Below are 21254 nucleotides of genomic sequence, written 5' to 3'. Positions count from 1 at the left end.
ACATGTAGGATGGTGGAAGAGAGAGTCATGAGATGGAGCCTTGCACAGCCTTGATGTGCTGTAAACCTGCCATTCGTCACCGGCGGAGAGCTCCTAGGACCAGCCTTGGACTCCTGCACTGCCGCTTTTTACAATTTAAGCAATGCGTAGATGGCTGTGAAATTCATATGTGCCATGATTGTTGTTAACTCATTTGAAATGACGATTTTGTTGAAAGTATCATTCCCTAATGTTGGCTGCATATCATTATCAGAGAGTTGGGGAATCTGAGCTCTGTGAATACAAGTATTCTTTAAAAACAGACATTGGCCTGGGGCATTTATGTGACATCTGCACGTCAATGTGATTGGCGCAGCTGGGTTAAAATGTATCCATGCTCGCTTCAATTTACTTCTCTCTAAATTTACCTCTGCGATCTAGATGGCCAGAGCGCCCGTGGACGTCTTTAGCGGGATCATTCTGAGCTCCTGGGCAAAGTTCTTGCCTGACATGGTATATTAGGGGTGAAGTTGAGTAGAGATCATTGGGGAGCAAAACAGATATGCGAGAATCTCCGGCCTCTGGCAGAGTCTGTACTCACGCTCCTCCATCCCCCATCTCATCGTAAACTAGTTCCCTAGTAGTAATAAGAGGGGAGGTGGATGTTCCTGCCTTCTACAGAGTCCTCACCTAGCTTCGATGGTTTCGGAAGGAGTGCGAGCCGGATGGATCCTATAGCGAGCAGCTTGTAAACTTATCATGGAGCGTGTCCTTGCTCGAGTGAGGTGGAAGCTGAGGATGTTGCCTTTCACTGTTGCGGTCTTGTTGCAGCACGGAAAGACCTTATTGATAGACAAATGTTTTCATGTGAGAGCAAGGTTCCACCTGGGATAAGGCAATAACATTCCCATTTTTGCAGCTCAAAGTAGAAAAATACAAAATACTGCTTTGATATTAGCATGGCACTTTTCTACAACTTGAACTGCTCTTCAGTGCTTTGCTGGCCTGGGCTGAGCTGGTGCAGGCAGTAGACTGTGTGCATAGTTTCCTTGTCCAGTTAGGTGCAAGCCAGATCTATCACTGTTGATTGCCTTGTCTAATTTGGTACTGGCCAGAGTCTCATAGACTGGTTCTTTCACTAAAAGAGGTCTACACTTCATGTGTTTTATTTACTGACCCGATGCATCGTTGTGTAGTAGGAGGTAGTTGCACATTGTGCAGCTGCGTCAGTCGCATGTCAATGACAGAACACGATAAATGGACACCACTGGGATTTTTGTAGTATTTAACTTCTAGTTGTTCTGAATGCATTCAATAAAGTGTGTCATCAAGAAGGTCTTCAATGTAGGATATGATAGGGTCAGGAGATCTCTAGATACGCCCCGATCATGTGTTTTTTGCAGCTGAAGACCTGTATCTCTTTTGATCCACTTACGGCCAATTCAGTCAGATAATAGGGAAGAAAAGAACAGCATTCACATGTTTGGGGTGCCTTATGAAGGTTAGGAAAATGCTAAACTTCAGGTCTGTACTTGTGCCAGAAACATGTGAATCTTTCGATATTTCTCGTGCCGGGGTTCGATGAACCGTCATATATTATGATCGTTTGCTGATACTGTCCTGCGTTTATCTGTGGCATTATAGATGTTGCTAATCACATACAATTTCCCCAGTACTATGGATAAATAAAGGTGCGGCACTATGTTAACCAGAACCTGGCTTTTTTTGTGATAAGGAAAACACAGAATAATTGTATAAATGTACTGTCAAAGCTTTGGAATTTTTAGTATCTCTACCACTCGTGAGGACTGCGAGTATGAAGAGGCGCCATTAGCCACTGAAATTTTAGATGTTGATCCGAAATCAGACTCTGTAAATTTGTGATGAGTATTTCAAGAAGTTCCAGATGCCTTGTAAAAAGGATAACTCAAACCAGCGATGGGTATAATAAGATTATTGGGATCCAATCAATGTAATGAGGAAAAGCTTTCTGGGGATGTGATCAGCCCCTGGTTCCAGACCAGATGTACAATCAAGGAAAACCTCAGTATATTCAACAGTAGATGCCTAATTATGTCTCTAGTAATGATGCATGTAATAAATAACAACAACAAAGTTGGCTGCTCTGCAGACAAACTGCCCCGCGGGCCATTTTGAATCTTGATTTGCTGCATGAGCGTGTTATCCTTCCAGGGGACTTGGCAAAGACTCTTTTCTGAAACAATCACACAAAGTAACTCATATTAGGCTTGAGCATGCAGGGACTGTTCATTTTCCGTCCACATTTACTCCTTTGAAGCCCCTCAGCGTAGTTTACATTGTAAACTAACTCTCTTTCTATTGCCATTGGTGGGCGTAAATCCATTAAATATCTTATGTTGCATGAGTTCCTTCATTTGTGATGTAAATTAGGAGTAAAAGTCATTTTTTTGAACAATATAGTTTAATAAATCTAATTTTTCTGCCATTGAGCATGTACATACTGTGATGCTCATATATTTAATACTCAGTGGAGTAAGGCAAAATGATACCCTCCATGCAGAATGTGATGAGGGGCCCCTGAGTCTCTCATTTATCATAGGTATTCAAGGACCTGGGAGTGACTGGAGACCACTTAGAGGGCTTGGGGCTTACCTGTACCGAGGCTGTACGGACCTGCGTTACATCGCCGTTACTACTCATTTCTACTTGTGGTGGTTTCCCAAACCCCTTGAGTGTAGCTGGAGGTAGAGGGGTACATGCCTGCCCCGTTCAAATTAGTGTGAGTTGGAGACAAGAGCACATAGTTGCGACACAAAGGAGCACACCAAAACGTCCTTAGGAAGGCCAGCAACACAGTAAATGGCTAGTGTAAGATCGAACATTCTGTAAAAAAAAAAAAACCTTAGATAAGAAAAAACTCTCCACTTCGCCTAGTGAGAAAATACCATGAGACTCAATAAAGTTTGACTATGTTAGTTTGTGGCTGTTTTGTAAATTCTTTGGTATAGTTACTCCCTAAAGACTCCTTTCGATTTTATTTCATCACCCGTGAGCACTGTGCCTTCAGCAGCCGAAACATGTCAGCTTGATCAAATATTGAGGGGAATCATCTTGATCAAATATTGAGGTGAAGCATCTTCCTGGCACCAAAAATAACAAAAAACAAAGGATTGGCTTCCAAGGGCTTCCTTCTGGAATTCACTTCCACATTGGAGCTTGTACACCCCAGTTTCACAGAAGATTAAATAATGGACAGTTCTTCTCTTATTGTGCATTGTAGAACGCTGACGTTTTCTTTCAGGTGGTGCACATACATGTTCACAAAACTGATAATAAAATGCAAACATGCAATAAAAATACCACAGTCTCAGTTCCACAGCAAGGGCCCTTGACAAAGCCATTATGCTGGTAAGTCGTTTTCAATATTTTGTTTGCCTTTAAAGACCTTTCCTGTGATAGCCTTTCTTTGGTGTTTTATATAGTCTTTTTCACTGGAGAAGTGTGGGACCCCCTAGCCACCTGTAGGTCCTACCTCTCACCTCTTTACTCCCCTGATCACACCTCTTGTGTGGAATCCATCTTACGTTCAGGACTCTTCCACTTTAAATAGACCTGCGGTTCCTGCAGGTGGGCGGGCCAGACTGTTGCTTGGGGGAAGCGCTGGATGTCTTCAGTTGATGGACCATGTTGGGCGCCCCGAGTCCTTTAATGTGTAGCTAGCCCTCTCCTTAAATCAGAATAACCCTAAACTCTGAATGTTAACGGAGATGCTATTTTTCAAAACCAATTATGTTGATTCGTATTAATTTCTGCCAGATTTTCTGCACTAAAAAAAAATATATAAAAGCATATTTATTCCATAGATTTTCGTACATTTAAGAACGTCGTTTAGACTTTGCAACAGGAAGTGATGTATGAAAAAGACAGGACGCGTAGTCTATGTATCCATGGTAGCAGCAGAGCTTTTAAACAAAATGTCGTATTTTCGTTTAATTTGAAACAAAAATAAATAAATGTTTACCTGCCACCTTTGCTGTTGCACAGTATCTGCAGATTTCGGGCATGCTTTCCTGTGTCGTCATTTCCTGCTTCAGAGGTTTAAGAGAGTTGTACAATTCTTCCTAAAATAAGCTTGTATGGATGCCTTTTATATAAAGAGAGACGAAGGTAGTCTCTGCTCTGAGCTAATGTTAATCCAGTGCGTATCAGAGATGGACACCTACCTTACGTACCCGGCCGCATGAACACTAGTGTCTATAAGACCTAGGTCCTTATGGGTAGACGCGGAGGATGCAAACCATGACATATCTTTCACTTCGGGTTACCTAGAAATGGAGAACCAGCCCGGTCTTGGCATCAGCCACCTATGTTTATCCGAAGAGAAGCCAGACACGCTCATATTTCCATCCTCCTCAAGTGTTTTGGGAAAGAGCACATGAGGGGCGTATTGCGTAGGCGTCAGAGGATTATGCATCCATGGGTTATTTTTTCCACGCTTTTCCCCATTGTATGCCTGTGCCTCTAGAATTCTTATTGAATAGGACGTTTCTCCAAATGTTATCTGTAAAAGGTTCCAATTTATTGGAGGAAATTGATACATGGTTTAGTTAAATTGGAAACCTCTGTTTACAGAACATCTGGTAGCGTTCTGAAACTTGTAATAAAACAAGACTACTTCTGCAAACTTTTTTGTTTTATTTGTTGTATTCTGAAAAGAAGTGCATGAGACTGCTCCATGGAACCAACCCGAAGAGTTCCTGCCTTTAAAGCCAACAGCGCATTGTCAGCGAGACCCGTTGTTTCCTCAGGTCTGGAACTGTAGGCGCATGCCATGGTTTATGTGACGCCTGACGAGCGGAATCTATGAACCCATCAAACCTACGCAGACGCCATTTGTCCCTGACAATACCACCTGCATAGCCTTCTTGTTATGACTTGAGGCTACTTGGGATTCCATTCTAGAATGGAACCTGAAGCAAAGCTTAAAGAAAGTTACTGAGGGCTTTCTCCCTAGCGGGTTGTGCTTACTGACCCTGGAACAAAGATCAAGCTTTCTTACCTGTTTGGCTCTGTTTATCATTTCACTGGCGACGAGGATGGGATCCCACCACTGCACAGGAGGTGAACTGCTGTGAGACGGCATTTGGATGCTGCTGAGTATCACAAGGGTACGCACCGGCCTGTGCGTCAAATTACAGTATTTGGGAAGTCCCTTTGCCACTGCTGCGGAGGACTGCCCAACTGGGAGAAATTAAGCCCCTTGATTCCCTATTCAGAGTTGTGTAGAGAAGGACATCACATGTGCACCGAGAGCACCGAGTAAGCATATGTCACTAAAGCGCAAAGAGGCAGTTCGCAGACAGACACAATAAGCATGTTAGAGTGAGAGGAGGCGTGCAGGGCAAGCACATGGGAGTGCAAGGAGAAATTGTGTGTAGCTGGGCAAGCACTGGACCGAGTGCACTGCAGCCTTGCGTCTGAGGTGGAGGTTAATTGCCTAGCGATATATTTTTCTAAGAATAGCTGTTGTGGCAATGCTAACCCTTTCCAGTCCACGGTTGGCTGTCAAGTCCACAGTAAGTGGTTTTGGGTGCAAATAGTAGCCTTTTAGTGGAAAAAGAAATATTAATAAAAACAACATTATGGAGAGCTTGCCAGCTCCTACTATGTAAATTACATGCCCCTGGAGAACCAGTCATACACTGGGAAGATTAGATGGAGGGCTTTGAAGCTTATGTACAAGCAATTGGGGGCGACATTTTTACTGCTGCAAGAAAGTTCGCTTTGCACAAGCATTGTTTGGGTGCTGAAGGAAGTAGAGTACTGAAATACCTTCCGCCTATCCCTGAGGAGGAGGATAATGGTGATGAGGAAGTAGATGAATATAATGCTGCATGAAACAGTTGACTGTGAATTCTGGTAAAAGGAAGAATAAAGTGGTGAGAGGTTCAAGTTTCTAAACAGGAGGAAAATGCCCAGAGAGTCTGTGGAGAGCTTTGTGGTTAGTTTAAGATCTCTTGCAGCCATGAGCAATTATAAGAACTTCTTGGACGAAATGCTAAGGGATCAACTTGGGTTAAAAGTCAACAACAAGAAAGTACAGGAGAAGTTGTACAATGCAGAAGATGTAACTTTGCTCAAGGAGACTGTAAAAAGAGCTGAAAACATGAAAGAGGGCCTGAAGTAGTTAGCTATGAGGGGGAAAGTAGAGGTTGTTCAAAAAGGGATTCAGAAAACATTGAAGGACGAGACCAACATAACCTTTAATTCTTCTAAAGGGGGCAACACATTTAAATGGGTTTGCTTTAATTCGGGTTGAGGGGTCATTTGACTATTGATGAGACTTGTCCTGCTTTGGGCCAATTGTGTTGTAAGTAAATGGACACTTTGCCTGGGTACGTTAAGGCAGGATGGGGTAGGCTAAGAGATAAACTAAATCCTCTGTAACTACAGTGGGAAACGGTGAAGGAGAAGGGACAGGTCATGATATTATTTTACAACTTGAACAAGTAGGGAACGTCAGTGATGACAACCCATATTATATGATGAGAGTTGATGTTGAGGGTGTGGAAGTGATGGCAGACTCTGATGCTAGATTCACACTCATTAGGGAAGAATACCTCTCCAGGTTCCTGAACATGTCGTCAAACCACCTGATGTCAAGTTAGCAGCCTATGGGAACAAAGCCATATATTTGGTGGGCTTTATAGAAGCTCGCTTAGAGTTTCAAGGAGTGGAGGTTCCCTCTAAGGTATACTTTGCTAAAGATGGTTTGTGTTTGCTAATTTGGCCTCAGCAAAAATACTTGTGCATAAGACTGGATCCCATCCACCCTGACCAAGTTCTGGGGGCCCAGACTGAAGTACCTGTGATAGCGATGAGTCACTGAGAATTTTTTGTAAATAATTTCCCAAAGTATTTAGTGTTAAGTTGGGTGTGTTGATAGGATTCATGCACATGATCATTCTGAAGGAAGCTGTTGCTTTAAAAGCTCATAAACCTCATGTGGTTCCCTTTGTTATAAGAGAACCATTGCATCAAGAATTGAAGAAATTATGTGATGATGGGATTATTGAAGAGATAGAGGCGTCTGAGTGGTCAACTCCCATGGTCTTGGCCAAAACGTGCAATGAGGTACTGTGTTTGTGTGTGGATCTGAGGGACCTTAATGCGGCCATTTGGGTTGACAGGCATCCTTTGCCAAATATTAGTGAGATGTTGACCACCGTATAGGGTGCCACGGTGTTCACTGGGTTGGATTTGTCCTCAGCATGCCACCAGACAGTGGTACATCCAGAATCATGGCCATTGACGTTATTTATTACACTTGGTAGATGCCCTTTGGGTTGGCGTCCATGGCTGCCATATCTGCCCCATGTGGAGAGGTGAGGCTCACTGGTTAGAGGCGGCAGACCCGTAAGCAGAGAATCGGCCAGGGACCAGGGTTCAATTCCCGACGCGGCAGGGTCGTGGACGAGGGTCAAAACGGACTCGATAATTCTCGCCTCGGTACCTACTCTAACCAGGAACACACTCGGCAACTCTGGGCATTAAGCTTGCCTCATCTCTACAATGGCCCCCCACAGACGCCGGAGATGCCTGGTTTCACCTTGGAGATACCCAGAAAGGGACCATCTCACAGGGATAGCCAGGATGGGTTCCCCAGCGGTCTATAGCGCCGGGACACTTCCGAGTAGCTGTGTGCTGAATAAATTAAAATAACATAACATAACATTTCAATGCTCCATGCACAATTTGGTGAGAGAGGTACCATATGTCACTTAGTTCTAATATGACATCTTGGTGTTTGGTAAGGATTTGGAACAGCATAATCAGGCTCTGATGGCAGTTTTGGGGGTTTGCAAGTTGTTTGACAATAAAAAAGAAGTGTAACATCAGAGTGAGTTGTGTAAAGTAGACACTGAATCATTAAGAAAGGTATTTCTCCAAAAATGAAATTAGCCGCAGCCATTGAGAGAACTCCTTTTCCATAAAACAAGGAGCAGTTATTGACATTTCTAGGTTTAGTTGAATACTATTCAAGAATCATCCCCATGTTTGCAGACAAGAGCAAGTGCATGCGTAAACTCGTTGATGGGAAAAATGTTTGTGTGGGGCAGTGAATGTAAAAAGGAATTTTACTTGTTAAAAAAAGCATTGCGGCCACTCCGGCACTTAAACCTTTTTGTACAAATGACACAACCATCATCAACACTGATGCCAGCAGTGTTGATCTGGGTGCAGTGACGCTGCAGAATCATGAAGGAATTGAGGTCACGATTGCTTCTGCGTCTAGGTCTTTGAGAGCTGCAGAGGAAGACCTATTCTACTATAGAAAAGAAGTCACTGGCCTTCTGGTGGGGAGTGAATTATTTTGCAAAGTATATGTGGGGAACAGAGATCAAAATAAGAACAGATCATATACTATTGTTGGAAGTGTTCTCCATGGGTGGGTCTGGAAGGATTTATCCTAGAATTGCACATTGGGTCACGCGGATGCCAGAATATAATTATAGAATTGAGTATGTCCCCAGAAAGAAGAACATACTGGCGGACTCATTGTCTAGATTGCCTGCCAGTGGAGTGGGGGATGACGTTGAGGAAATTGATGGTTACATGGTGGCCAGGGTGAAGGTGGTCACTGAAGGAATAATATCTCATTAGAAGTGGACAAGTGAGGTGGAGAGTGACATAGTGCATAAGGAAAGTGATGAAATATTTGGTTTAGGGCTGGCTAACAATGGGTAAAGCTTCTGGAGATGCATAATTTCCACCCAAGTGAGCACAAATTGTCTAAGGTGGATGGTGTGTTGCTGAGAAGAGTCATTGGTGGTGCTGTTAAAACTGAGAAAGTGAATAGTGAGACATGCACATGAAGGGCACATTGACAAGTGTGCCACCAAAAGACGCATTTGTATTAAGTATAGGTGGCCAGGGCTTGACCGGGATGTTGAACACAACATTAGAGAATGTGTGCCTTTTGCTTGGAGCAATAAGTTACAGAAGTTGATGAAATACTCTCCGGTGGCCTCAGATACGTCTGATTGTGCGTGGAAGAAAATTGCAGCAGATTTTACCATACCATTATATGCTTTGAAAAGATGTCCTAAGTTTACCCTTGTGGTAGTGGACTATTATTATTGGTGGCCTGAAGATGTGTTTACTGACCACATTTCTGCAGAAGTAGTGGTGGATTTCTTGAGTGAGCTGTGCCACAGAGAAGGGGCACCAGAGGTTATTGTCACAGACAGTGGTGTACAGTTTGTGTCTGAAACCATGAGGACATTTTGGGAAGTTATGGGATTGAGCATGTACCGTCTTTTGTGTACTATCCACAAAGCAATGGTTTGGTGGAGAGGTGAAAAAGAACACTTAAAGAGGAGATGCAGCTGGCCCTCTGTAGTGGTATGGAGTAGAGAGAGGCAGTTCATAGGTGGTTGTGGTCACATCGCTCGACTCCTCATGGAGTGATGGGCATATCTCCTTTTGAGATGTTTAGAGGTTGCAAACCCAGGACTTTGTTGTCTAAAGGAGTGGCGAGGAAAGTAGGTGTTTAGGGAGGAAATGCTGATGGTGTACATTACCAGGTAGGAGATTGGGTTTGGGTGTTGAAGGGGTGGAAAGTGAACAAGTGTGATTCTAAGCTTTCCAGATCTTTAGTTGTGAAGAAAGTAAACAAGTATACGTTGTTGCTTAGTGACAGAAATGTTCGGAATAGGAGAAAATTTGTGAGAGTCCCTAATTGCCTAAAGGATGTAGAGAGGTTGAGGTTGGAGAGTGAGAGAGTGCAGAATGAACTTGATGGTGAGGAGGAGCAACGCACAGTGCTCCGTGACCAAAGAGAGATTAAGTCGCCTGCAATGGATACCTACCTCCGATTGGTTTACAGTATAAGCTAGACTTCCCTTGTGCGTTAACGCTGTGCCGGTGGCTCTAGACACACCCCGTTTCCAATTCACATTTCTCATCCTTCTGTGCGACGCCCACAACAAACATGTCTCCTTCTGCTGTGCAACCCGCACATTAACTAACACAGGGCCTTGTACATTATAGCTCCTTCTCAAGAGAGTGACTAGATTCCAACTGGGCCACTCTCACTGCTTAAAGGATACCGATACTGTCTCCACTCTATCCGGTTCTTATTAAGTACCCCTTTCCAAGATGGCGCCCACAGTCACGTAGAACCTGGGCGGGTCTTCATACACGAATCACATGACACTGGACGCCCAATTAAGTAACACATTCTCACCTGTCTCAACCGGTTTATAATGGAGCACTGGAAAGTGAACATCATTTCCCGGTTTCGGCGGAGCGGGTAGGTCCTATGACCACCTTGGGCATCAGAAACGTGAGTAACTGCTTGGACCGCGTAGCCATTGTCGGACAAACTGTGGTCTCTGGACGCGTGGGTGGACAGGTGAGCGCTGTTTTGGGGTGAGCTGACTCTGACGCTGACATGGGCTGCCTGCTCCCGTGGGCGGCCAGTCAGGCTCTTGGGGTGGGCTCTCCTCCGACGGTGTTCCTTGCTGCCTGCGGGCTTGGGGACCTTAGTCTGCATGTCCCTAGCTGCACCTTGCGCACAGCAGGTGTACATTGTTCATATACTCTCCGAGTTGAGATTATTTTTACTGTACATTACAGGAGGCTACCACGCCATCCCAAAAGGCTCGCCACGCACCGATTGGAGCAGTACTAGTTTAGCTTTTAGGTGAGTTATATGACATCATCATCGGGATTTAGGTTTTACCTGAACTAAGTTTTTAAAGACTGCCTTGACACTGTGTCACATACTGCATCCATTAGTGCATGATCACTATATACGAGCGCATTTGCTTCCTATATAGTGCATGCACACGAGGAGTCTTCAGCTCCATCACACTAATGTACATTTATGATAAAGTGATTTTAATTGATTTTTGTTGGCCTTCTATGCTTCTTCCCTTTCTTCTAGGCCCCTCCATTGCGAAAGTGATAGATTAATTCACACTTTCTTAGGACAGACTTGACTAGGTACATACACATATATGTGAGACCCTGTCATACACCCTCACGATTGTAGATAGTTTGCACCACACTGGTCCTGTTGAATTGCCGCTGGATCCTCCTGACCATTAGGCGAGAAACATGTTGACCATCCGAGCTGAGCGTTGTTAGTCCTTGACTTAATGAGTCCAGACTACCGCCACTCACACTGTTTTTAAATAGGGTGGTTTACTGACCTAATAAATGACGTTATTCAGACTAATCAACCCTTTTTAATACACCCACCAACATCTACACCTACCTGGCCCTTACTTACACTCATCTTACGGCAAGGAACAAAAGATCTCCGATAAAGAGCCCCTTACAGGGTGCCCGTTGGGTATTGCAGCGCCGACCCGACGAGGAGCAAAACCCAGATGATGAAGCATGACACCTAGCTTGCTGGGCGTGTGAGGGTTTTAGTTCCACCCTTGTGGGTCCCCCACTCCCTTTTCATTTTTTGACATCATTTTTCATTTTTCACTTTATCTCCACCCGGGGTAGATTGTGTACTTCACAGAATCACCCCTGACCAGGAGGAACAGCATACTCTTCCTTTGTATGTCTTTCCAGGGCATGTATGATGGACCTCATTAAATATAGCCCACCCATTTTACTTCCTCTCTTTTGTTTAGATGTTCAGCGCGGCTGACAACCGCAGGAACGTATTGAGGTTACCTACAGTATTAATAGATACTGGTAGGCCCACACTTTCAGAACATTAACCAGAATCCTCGGGTTAGTTGGCCACTACTCCTATACTCTACAAAATGGAAAATGGATGGAGAACTAGGAATTAGCTATGGCGAGGATGCAGTCACTGACATTTTAAGAACACCGTCACTCTTAGGAGGAGATGGGAATACAGCAACTGTGTCACAGTCGGAAGACTGGACGAATTTGGTTTCCTTAAAGAAAGAATGGCTCAGAATAACTATCCATGGAGCATTGATGACAGAGTACCTCAGGGCCAACATCGCCCCTAATGGTCTCATTGTCAACATATTCCCCAGATTGTTCTTGGAGGATCCCCCATTTAAGAAGGATTGGTCCTCGGTGTCGTGGAAGTGCACCCGGGACCTCCTAGTGTTGATAATCAGCACCGCTAAGAGACTTGCTGATGCTCTGCTAATACGGATCCAGGCTCCTGAGGCAACCATGAAATCCACAGTACACAGTAACATCTTCAAACCTAAGTTAGCAGAGATAAATGCAGAAATAGCAGAGAATAGAGAGTATCCATTAAAACAAAAGATTGCTAAATTACAAAAAGATATCTCGAGGTTCGACAAGGAAAAGATCTTCCCCTACCTGAAAACTGACTTCACGCCCTCTAGAACTAGTTACTCAAGTGATGAGGAGTCAAGTAACAATAGCAGGAGGGGATCCAACAACAGTAACTCGAGAACTGGGAGCTGGGACACCCCAAACCAGAAAAGAAATAATAACCGGGCCTTTCAAAATCGAGGGGGAGCAATGTTCCCCGGACCACCACAACCCCACTTTTGGCAATACCCAATGCTCCCACAATGCCCTCCTCAATTTTACCCAGGGGTTAATCCCCAACCTTTTTTAGGCAGAGGCTGGGGCAGAGGAAGAGGGCGAAAGCGAGGAGTGCAGCATGTACAGTGGCAGGACCAACCTCAACCCCTGATGGAGACCCGGAGCCAACGCAGGGGCAAAAGGACTTAGTAATTAATTTATCAGACAGACCACTGAACAGTGTCGAGCTACGAGTGATTCGAAAGGGACTGGGCTTCGTGCCCACCCCCAGGGTTGACAGATTCAAACAAGCATGCGAACTGCATAATTTCTTTAGAAAGATTTGCCTGAAGGCCTTCTTTCAAAACGAACCCCCCTTAGACTCAAGTGACACTGGCCTACATAGACCATCCACTTTCACCCCCAGCACGGGCATGGTCCCTTCGGAAGTACTGACTTTCGAAAAAGCCGTTCTCGAAGACCTAGCAGTGGGGCGGAATAAATCGACCTTTCACAACCTCTCTAAACAGGAAATGGATGCAGCCAGGGCCCTGGCTGACGACCAATCGATCACGATTAAACAGGCAGACAAAGGGGGTGCTACAGTAATTCAGTCCACCTCTGATTATGAGACAGAATGTCTACGTCAACTATGTGATCGCAAGTACTATACACCGATCACAACAGACCCTACGACAAGACTGAAGAATGCCATCACCAGTCTGACTCTTGAAGCAGAGACTAATGAATGGATCACGAAAAAAGAGGCTGACTACCTCAATGTCCGTGATCCTGTGATTCCATATTTTTACACTCTGCCAAAGGTTCATAAAGGAACCTCACCGATCCCGGGCAGACCTATTGTGTCCGGTATAGGTTCTATCCTGGAGCCTTTGTCCAGATTCGTAGACCATTTCCTACAACCATTGGTCCAAAAAATACCTTCATACATCAAAGACACCAGTGATATCCTTGGTATTATCGAAGAGTTTGAAACCAACGGGGAGATTAGCCTCCTGGTTACTCTAGATGTGGAGGCCTTGTACACGAACATCCCACAACAGGCAACCCTCGCAGTGATTGAAGCGGTCCTCCGGAAGGAGGCATGGTCATCACCCACTCCTGTGTCGTTCATCATGCACCTGGCTTCCCTGGCATTGACTGAGAATTTCTTTGAATTCAAGAATAAGCTATTCCATCAATGCCAGGGCACTTCAATGGGTAGTACCTTCGCCCGAGCGTGGCCTGTCTGTACATGGCCGCATTCGAAAAGGAGGTCATCTGGAGCCCCACTAATCCGTTTGGCAATCACCTGAGCATGTGGAGACGCTTCATAGATGATATCCTAATTTTCTGGAATGGTTCACGCACACAATGTGATGAATTCTGCCAGTGGATCAATTTGCAGAACCCCTATTTGAAATTCACGAGCCACATTTCCACGACCCACATAGAATTTCTGGACCTTGACATCAGATTGGCTTCTGGGGGACTAACAACAAACAACAGCCTTTACAAAAAACCTACTGATAGGAACAGCCTCTTACTCTACAGCAGCCACCATCCTAAGGCACTGAGGGACAACTTACCTTTTGGTCAGTTTCTCCGTCTTAGGAGAAACTGTAGCTCAGTAGTGGACTATAAGAAAGAGGCGGATATCCTAGCGACCAACCTAGGAGACAGAGGTTATCCGACTAACACAGTACAAAGAGCAATGAAACGCGCTTGGAACAACCCCAGAGAAGCACTTCTAGAGACCAGGATGAGGGAACAAACTGACATCCTTACCTGTGTTACCTCGTTCACCCCAGCATCCAATGAAATGAAAAAAGTGATCAAAAAACACTGGGGGATCTTATCTTCTGGGGAGCTGTCCATTCCTCAACCCAGGTTCGCATTTAAGAGGACCCAGAATCTCAAAGACATTTAGATCCACACAAGGCCAGCCAGGAACGAAATACAGAACCCCCAGGGAACACTATGGGGGCTCCCACCAGTCGTTGGACATTTCCCTTGTGGCAATTGTACCTCCTGCAAACAGACGATAACCACTAAGGAGATTACCCTTTCTGATACCTTCACATAGGCACTTACACGCCATACGAATTGCAACTCCACCAACTGCATTTACCTACTGAAATGTCCCTGTGGACTAATATACATAGGGATGACGACACGAGCTATTAAAACACGCATCACCGAGCATAAGAGCAATATAAGATGCATGAAGGAGACCACCAAACTGTACACCCACTTTAAGACTTTACACCACACACCAGACTCCCTTAGATGGGTTGTTTTGGAGTCACACCCGAGAATCACATCTCAGGCACTGTTCAAACTCGAACAAAGATGGGTACACAGACTAACAGCTGATAGGAGAAGATTGAATGATGCTATACCATGGGGTGCACTGACGCACTGAGAGGACTACACTGCTTCTACAGTATTATAATTTAGTCTACACTCCTGTGACTCTCCGAATGTGAAGTGGGGTTGTCCAGCTATGAATGGATACCTACCTCCGATTGGTTTACAGTATAAGCTAGACTTGTGCATTAACGCTGTGCCGGTGGCTCTAGACACACCCTGTTTCCAATTCACATTTCTCATCCTTCTGTGCGACGCCCACAACAAACATGTCTCCTTCTGCTGTGCAACCCGCACATTAACTAACACAGGGCCTTGTACATTATAGCTCCTTCTCAAGAGAGTGACTAGATTCCAACTGGGCCACTCTCACTGCTTAAAGGATACCGATACTGTCTCCACTCTATCCGGTTCTTATTAAGTACCCCTTTCCAAGATGGCGCCCACAGTCGCGTAGAACCTGGGCGGGTCTTCATACATGAATCACATGACACTGGACGCCCAATTAAGTAACACATTCTCACCTGTCTCAACCGGTTTATAATGGAGCGCTGGAAAGTGAACATCATTTCCCGGTTTCGGCGGAGCGGGTAGGTCCTACGACCACCCTGGGCATCAGAAACGTGAGTAACTGCTTGGACCGCGTAGCCATTGTCAGACGAACTGTGGTCTCTGGACGCGTGGGTGGACAGGTGAGCGCTGTTTTGGGGTGAGCTGACTCTGACGCTGACATGGGCTGCCTGCTCCCGTGGGCGGCCAGTCAGACTCTAGGGGGGGGGGCTCTCCTCGGACGGTGTTCCTTGCTGCCTGCGGGCTTGGGGACCATAGTCTGCATGTCCCTAGATGCACCTTGCGCACAGCAGGTGTACATTGTTCATATACTCTCCGAGTTGAGATTATTTTTACTGTACATTACAGGAGGCTACCACGCCATCCCAAAAGGCTCGCCACGCACCGATTGGAGCGGTACTAGTTTAGCTTTTAGGTGAGTTATATGACATCATCATCGCGATTTAGGTTTTACCTGAACTAAGTTTTTAAAGATTGCCTTGACACTGTGTCACATACTGCATCCATTAGTGCATGATCACTATATCCGAGCGCATTTGCTTCCTATATAGTGCATGCACACGAGGAGTCTTCAGCTCCATCACACTAATGTACATTTATGATAAAGTGATTTTAATTGATTTTTGTTGGCCTTCTATGCTTCTTCCCTTTCTTCTAGGCCTCTCCATTGCGAAAGTGATAGATTAATTCACACTTTCTTAGGGCAGACTTGACTAGGTACATACACATATATGTGAGACCCTGTCAAACACCCTCACGATTGTAGATAGTTTGCACCACACTGGTCCTGATGAATTGCCGCTGGATCCTCCTGACCATTAGGCGAGAAACATGTTGACCATCCGAGCTGAGCGTTGTTAGTCCTTGACTTAATGAGTCCAGACTACCGCCACTCACACAGTTTTTAAATAGGGTGGTTTACTGACCTAATAAATGACGTTATTCAGACTAATCAACCCTTTTTAATACACCCACCAACATCTACACCTACCTGGCCCTTACTTGCACTCATCTTACGGCAAGAAACAAAAGATCTCCGATAAAGAGCCCCTTACAGGGTGCCCGTTGGGTATTGCAGCGCCGACCCGACGAGGAGCAAAACCCAGATGATGAAGCATGACACCTAGCTTGCTGGGTGTGTGAGGGTTTTAGTTCCACCCTTGTGGGTCCCCCACTCCCTTTTCATTTTTTGACATCATTTTTCATTTTTCACTTTATCTCCACCCGGGGTAGATTGTGTACTTCACAGAATCACCCCTGACCAGGAGGAACAGCATACTCTTTCTTTGTATGTCTTTGTTTTTAGGTTCACAGGTATTTCTTTATTGTCAATGGTATAGTCATGTACCTTATGTTTTGCGTGTACGTTTAGAAATGTATATTGTTTGTTTAAGGAAGGGAGGTGTGTTATGTCTAAGGCTGCTTGGAATTCCACATTCGAATGGATTCTCAAGCAAACCATTAGGACAGCTGCTGAAGGCTTCCCCCCGGGCAGGTTGTACTTACTGTCTCTGGAATAAAGATCAAGTTTTCTTACCTGTTTTGCTCTGTTTATCGTTTCACTTCTCTGCACCACCTGTGTATCTCTATGGTTAGTTGTGGTTTGTGACATCATCAGGCAGATACAATGTCATGAGCAGAGGTGTCACGGCTACTTTATCGTTCCATACAAAGGAAAGTCATGGTTCAAAGCAACACCGTAAACCACGTGTAAATGTCCGATCCACCAAGGTTAGTCCTAGTTTCTCGGGGTCACCTGTGTTTTCCAAAGTGTTCCACCAGGGCTAGCCCTTGTTCTCTTGAGTATCATCTACTGCCCAGCATCTTCCAAACTAACAAACATCCTGCCTGTCTTCACAGCCTAACAATTGTGTAGATGAGCCCATCCCTGCAATTTATGTATTTTATATATTTTGCAAATTAGTGTGTGTGTCTACTCAGCCACTTCTTAGCACTTTGAGGATGAGCACTAAGAGACAGAAGGACAGACAATGGAAGGGTTAAGTTGGGGATCCACAATGTATTTATTTCAGGGCTGATGGATGGGCGACCAGCATGACTGGTACGTCTTACAAGACGGCCACCTTCTGATTCAAGGGAGTTGTGCTGGAGACGTGTTGGTGTGGGCAGGGGAATCTTCAGCTGACTTTGCCTTTGCCTGGCTGCACGCGACGGGGAGTAGGCACCCGACCAGCCAGTGTAGGGTTCAACACAAGAGGTTAGTACTTCATTAAAGTAGAATGACCCCGCCAAAAATCACGTGACTCTCAGTCTGACCCAGACCACCTCCTGGAGAGATCTGGAAAGACACTCTTTGGGGGAGATGAAGACCAGGGACTGCAGCATGTTCATAACTTGACATCAAAGACTCCTGGGTTTGCACTCTTCCTTCTCTGCTTGGCTGCCTTTTGTGTTCCTGGGGAGACCACTGTACCCCTATATATCCCAGGATCCTCTGTCAGAAGAACAGGCTCCGAACTGACATGAAGGAGAATGCATATGTGTTATACATGTATCTAAAGCAGTGGCAAGCATCAGCCTCCTTTGTGCGTTGAGCCCCACAGGGGATTGCTTGCTCACTCCACTCCCCTTCTCCCCGTAAGAATTCGCTCTGCTCGAGGTCACTGTTTGCAATTAGAATTCTGCGAAAAAGCTTGTTTTCTTTCGCAAATGTATCCGCATTAGGCGAAATATATTTTACCGGCATCTCGAGACACCTTCCCGCAGATGTCCCTTACAAAAAGTCACCAGCGACGCAACTAGGAGGAAAGTTCGAGGAGAAAATCTCTAATTCAAGGAAAGAATGTCCCTCGGTGAGACATTTTCTACTCAAACTAGTCCCCTGCGGGCACAGTGACGCGTGAGGCCGCATTCTGCGAAATAGCAAAAATGGAGCATGTCTCCCTTCACACAAAAAAGAGATTTATTCAAGATTCCTCTGGTGAAATAAACATGTTGCACAAGCCTACTGATGCCAGCGCTCTGTGAAGCGTGACGCTTACATGTGCGCGCGTGCATAGTGCTGTGCTCTGTACAGTGATGCCGAATGCTGTATAGTAACCATAACAGGAATACTCATAACAAATAGTAATAATATGAATTATTATTAACATTTTTAATTATTATTATGAAGTTCTTTTAATAAGGAGACTATAATTTGGCCTAATTACAGCACTAATAGAATATTAATTATTATTATTGCTAGAATTACAATAATGATTATGATTATGAATATTATTATTATTATTATTATTATTATTATTATTATTATTATTATTATTATTATTATTATGGTAATAGTACCAATTATTCCAAGTATTATTGTATTGTTATTGTTTTTATTATTAATATTGCTATTATGATTATTATGAGTGTTGTTATAATTATAATTATAATAATAAAAGTAATAATAATAATTATTAGTATTACTACTACTATTATTATTATACTTATTATTATATTGTTATGGTTTTTAATATCAATATTGCTATTATTATCGTTGTTATTATAATAATAATAATTTCTATTATTATTAGTAGTATTGTAATTATTATTGTGTGGCTTATTGTTATTGTATTATTATTATTCTTGCTATTGTTATGATTATGATTATTATTGATATTGTTATGGTATGATTATGATTATCTCATCATTGTTATTGTTGTTGTTCGTCTAGTTTTGTAGGCCGGTAGATGGCGGGTGACAGGGGCGGGGCAGGAGTAAATCCGCACACAGGTAGATGGCGGGTGACAGGGGGCGGGGCAGGAGTAAATCCGCGCACAGGGTTCATTAAACGGATACAAGCTGCTGAACTGTAAAAGCCGCTGTAAAGGTATTTGCAGGCCTAGAGGAAGTGACGTTGCTATGTCCTCCTCCCCATTCAATTGCATTGCCCGGTGCTTGGAATGGGAGAGTATAAGTGCAGGTACTGTATCTCAGAGACCGGTCTGCTTCAGTGAAGTGACTGCGCTCTCCCATTACAAGGACGGAACCTTTGCAAAGAAGCGAAGACCACTTGACTTAAAGAAGTGCAGGTACTCACTAGTGGCCAGTACCTGCCCATATAAAGCACAGATCAGCCCTCCGCCTCCAGGCCTCGCCCCATAAAGTGCGCTTGCAGAGATTTTTTTTTTTAACGGAGTTTTATGTAGCGCGAACTTGACCCGAAGGTTTCGGGTATCAGAGCGCTCTACATAGCACCCGTTGCGTTACATGAGGACACATTCATTTTTGTTAGGCACGGGGAGATTGAGTGATTTGCCCAGAATCACAGGATGTTCAGCGTCATTGCTCAGACTTGAACCCAGTTCCCCAGATTGGAGGTCGACCGCCCTAGCTGTTAGGCCAACTCCTCTCCTATTCTTGTGTGGAAAGCCTGGTTTTGAAAGTCAGAGAGCATGGTGGAGTGCAGAGCCAGGATCAGTACCTCCCACCGGGTATGATGTGCATGGTCTAGATAGCCACTACCACCCAGGATCAGTGCGCATGAGTCCCGCTGGAGCACCCTGGGGCTTTGAGAGAAAGCACCACTCATGGGTGGGCTTCACCAGCAGAGTCCAGCTCAGATGATTGTGCCACTGAGAGTCTGAAGAGGGGGGCGGGAGGAAGCCCTCAGACTGACTCTGAACAGATCCAGCCACTGAGTGTTGAGAGTGGGGCGGGGGAAAGCCCTCAGACCAGACACTGAACAGATCCAGCCACTGAGATTGAGAGGGGGCAGGAGGAAGCCCACAGACTGACACTGAACAGATCCAGCCACTGAGAGTGTGGAGGGTGGGGCGGGAGGAAGCCCTCAGACTGACACCGACTAACCAGTCCTTTCTTTCTCCCACATAGATGGCCTACACCGTCACGCCGGCCTGCTGCGTGGTGCTCGCTGTGGTGGTTGTGGTGTACGCTCAGAGGCATAGCCAACAGGGTAAGTTGAAGTTCACACCAGCTTGAAAGTCCTTGTTCAATGTAACAACTGATCAATGTGATTGATTGCCTTTTGTCTTGTTTATGAGATGTTGTGTGGTGGCCCGCAGGCCCAAAATTGATTCTAAGCGGGAGCGCCATTAGAAACATAATGCCATCAGCAGATGAAGATGCATGGGTCCAGGTTCATCTGTTCTTGTGTCAAGGTCGTCAGGGAGCGTTAATGGAGTACGGATCACCCTGGAAGTCTGTGATTGGTGGACACACAAATATATCATTTCTCATTTATCAGTGAGACCTAAGCTTCTCTGTGTTGCCTTAAATGGCCTATCTTGGATCCTGGGCCAATCTATGCAACAGTAAAAATGGTTCCTTTGGAGTGAAGGACAGTAATAAATCAAAGTTATCTATCTTCACAGACCCCTATTGCAATTTGGAAGGTGGTTATCAGGCTGAGATTTCTTTGAATAGATGCCCAGCTTTTTAAATTGGATTCATTGCCCTGTGGTTTCAGATTCCATAATATGCAACTACGTTGATTACTATATGCCTTTCGGGGTCAAGATTCACATTGTTCATTTGTTTTCACACAAGTGATGTACAAATGATTGCATTGTGCATGCATTTCTTCGCCCTGATGAAGCGCCATGTTGTTGTGAAACGCGTGCTGGCCTATAATATCCATTTGATTCTTGCACATGGAGTAAAAAACCTTTTTTGTTAAATCCTTCATCGTGCAATTATAGAGCATTGTTGTTCGAATTTGTAGACCTCAAAACACGGTACTTTTATTTAAGTTGCTCTATGTCGCCTTTGTTGTCTCAAAATATGGTCCTATCTTTTAATCCAAGTGGATCATGGGCCATCCAATCTACGTGACAGTGAGAATGGTTCCTTTGGCGTGAAAGAGTGTAATGAAGTAAAGTTATCTA

General features: G+C 44.7%; 1 protein-coding gene across 2 annotated transcripts in view; it reads left to right on the top strand.

Annotated features, from left to right (window-relative positions):
- The window catches only part of CNTFR (ciliary neurotrophic factor receptor), an 874361-nt gene that overhangs the window by 397323 nt on the left and 455784 nt on the right, over positions 1–21254 (top strand). For both annotated transcript variants that reach the window (XM_085628365.1, XM_085628374.1), the window contains exon 4: positions 20242–20323. In XM_085628365.1, coding sequence (XP_085484491.1) covers positions 20242–20323 — 82 coding nt within the window. The remainder of the gene's footprint in view (positions 1–20241; positions 20324–21254) is intronic.

Source organism: Triturus cristatus, chromosome 2_1 (assembly GCF_964204655.1).
Source record: "Triturus cristatus chromosome 2_1, aTriCri1.1, whole genome shotgun sequence".
NCBI classification, from domain to species: domain Eukaryota; kingdom Metazoa; phylum Chordata; class Amphibia; order Caudata; family Salamandridae; genus Triturus; species Triturus cristatus.
This window is presented reverse-complemented; position numbering and strand designations above follow the sequence as displayed.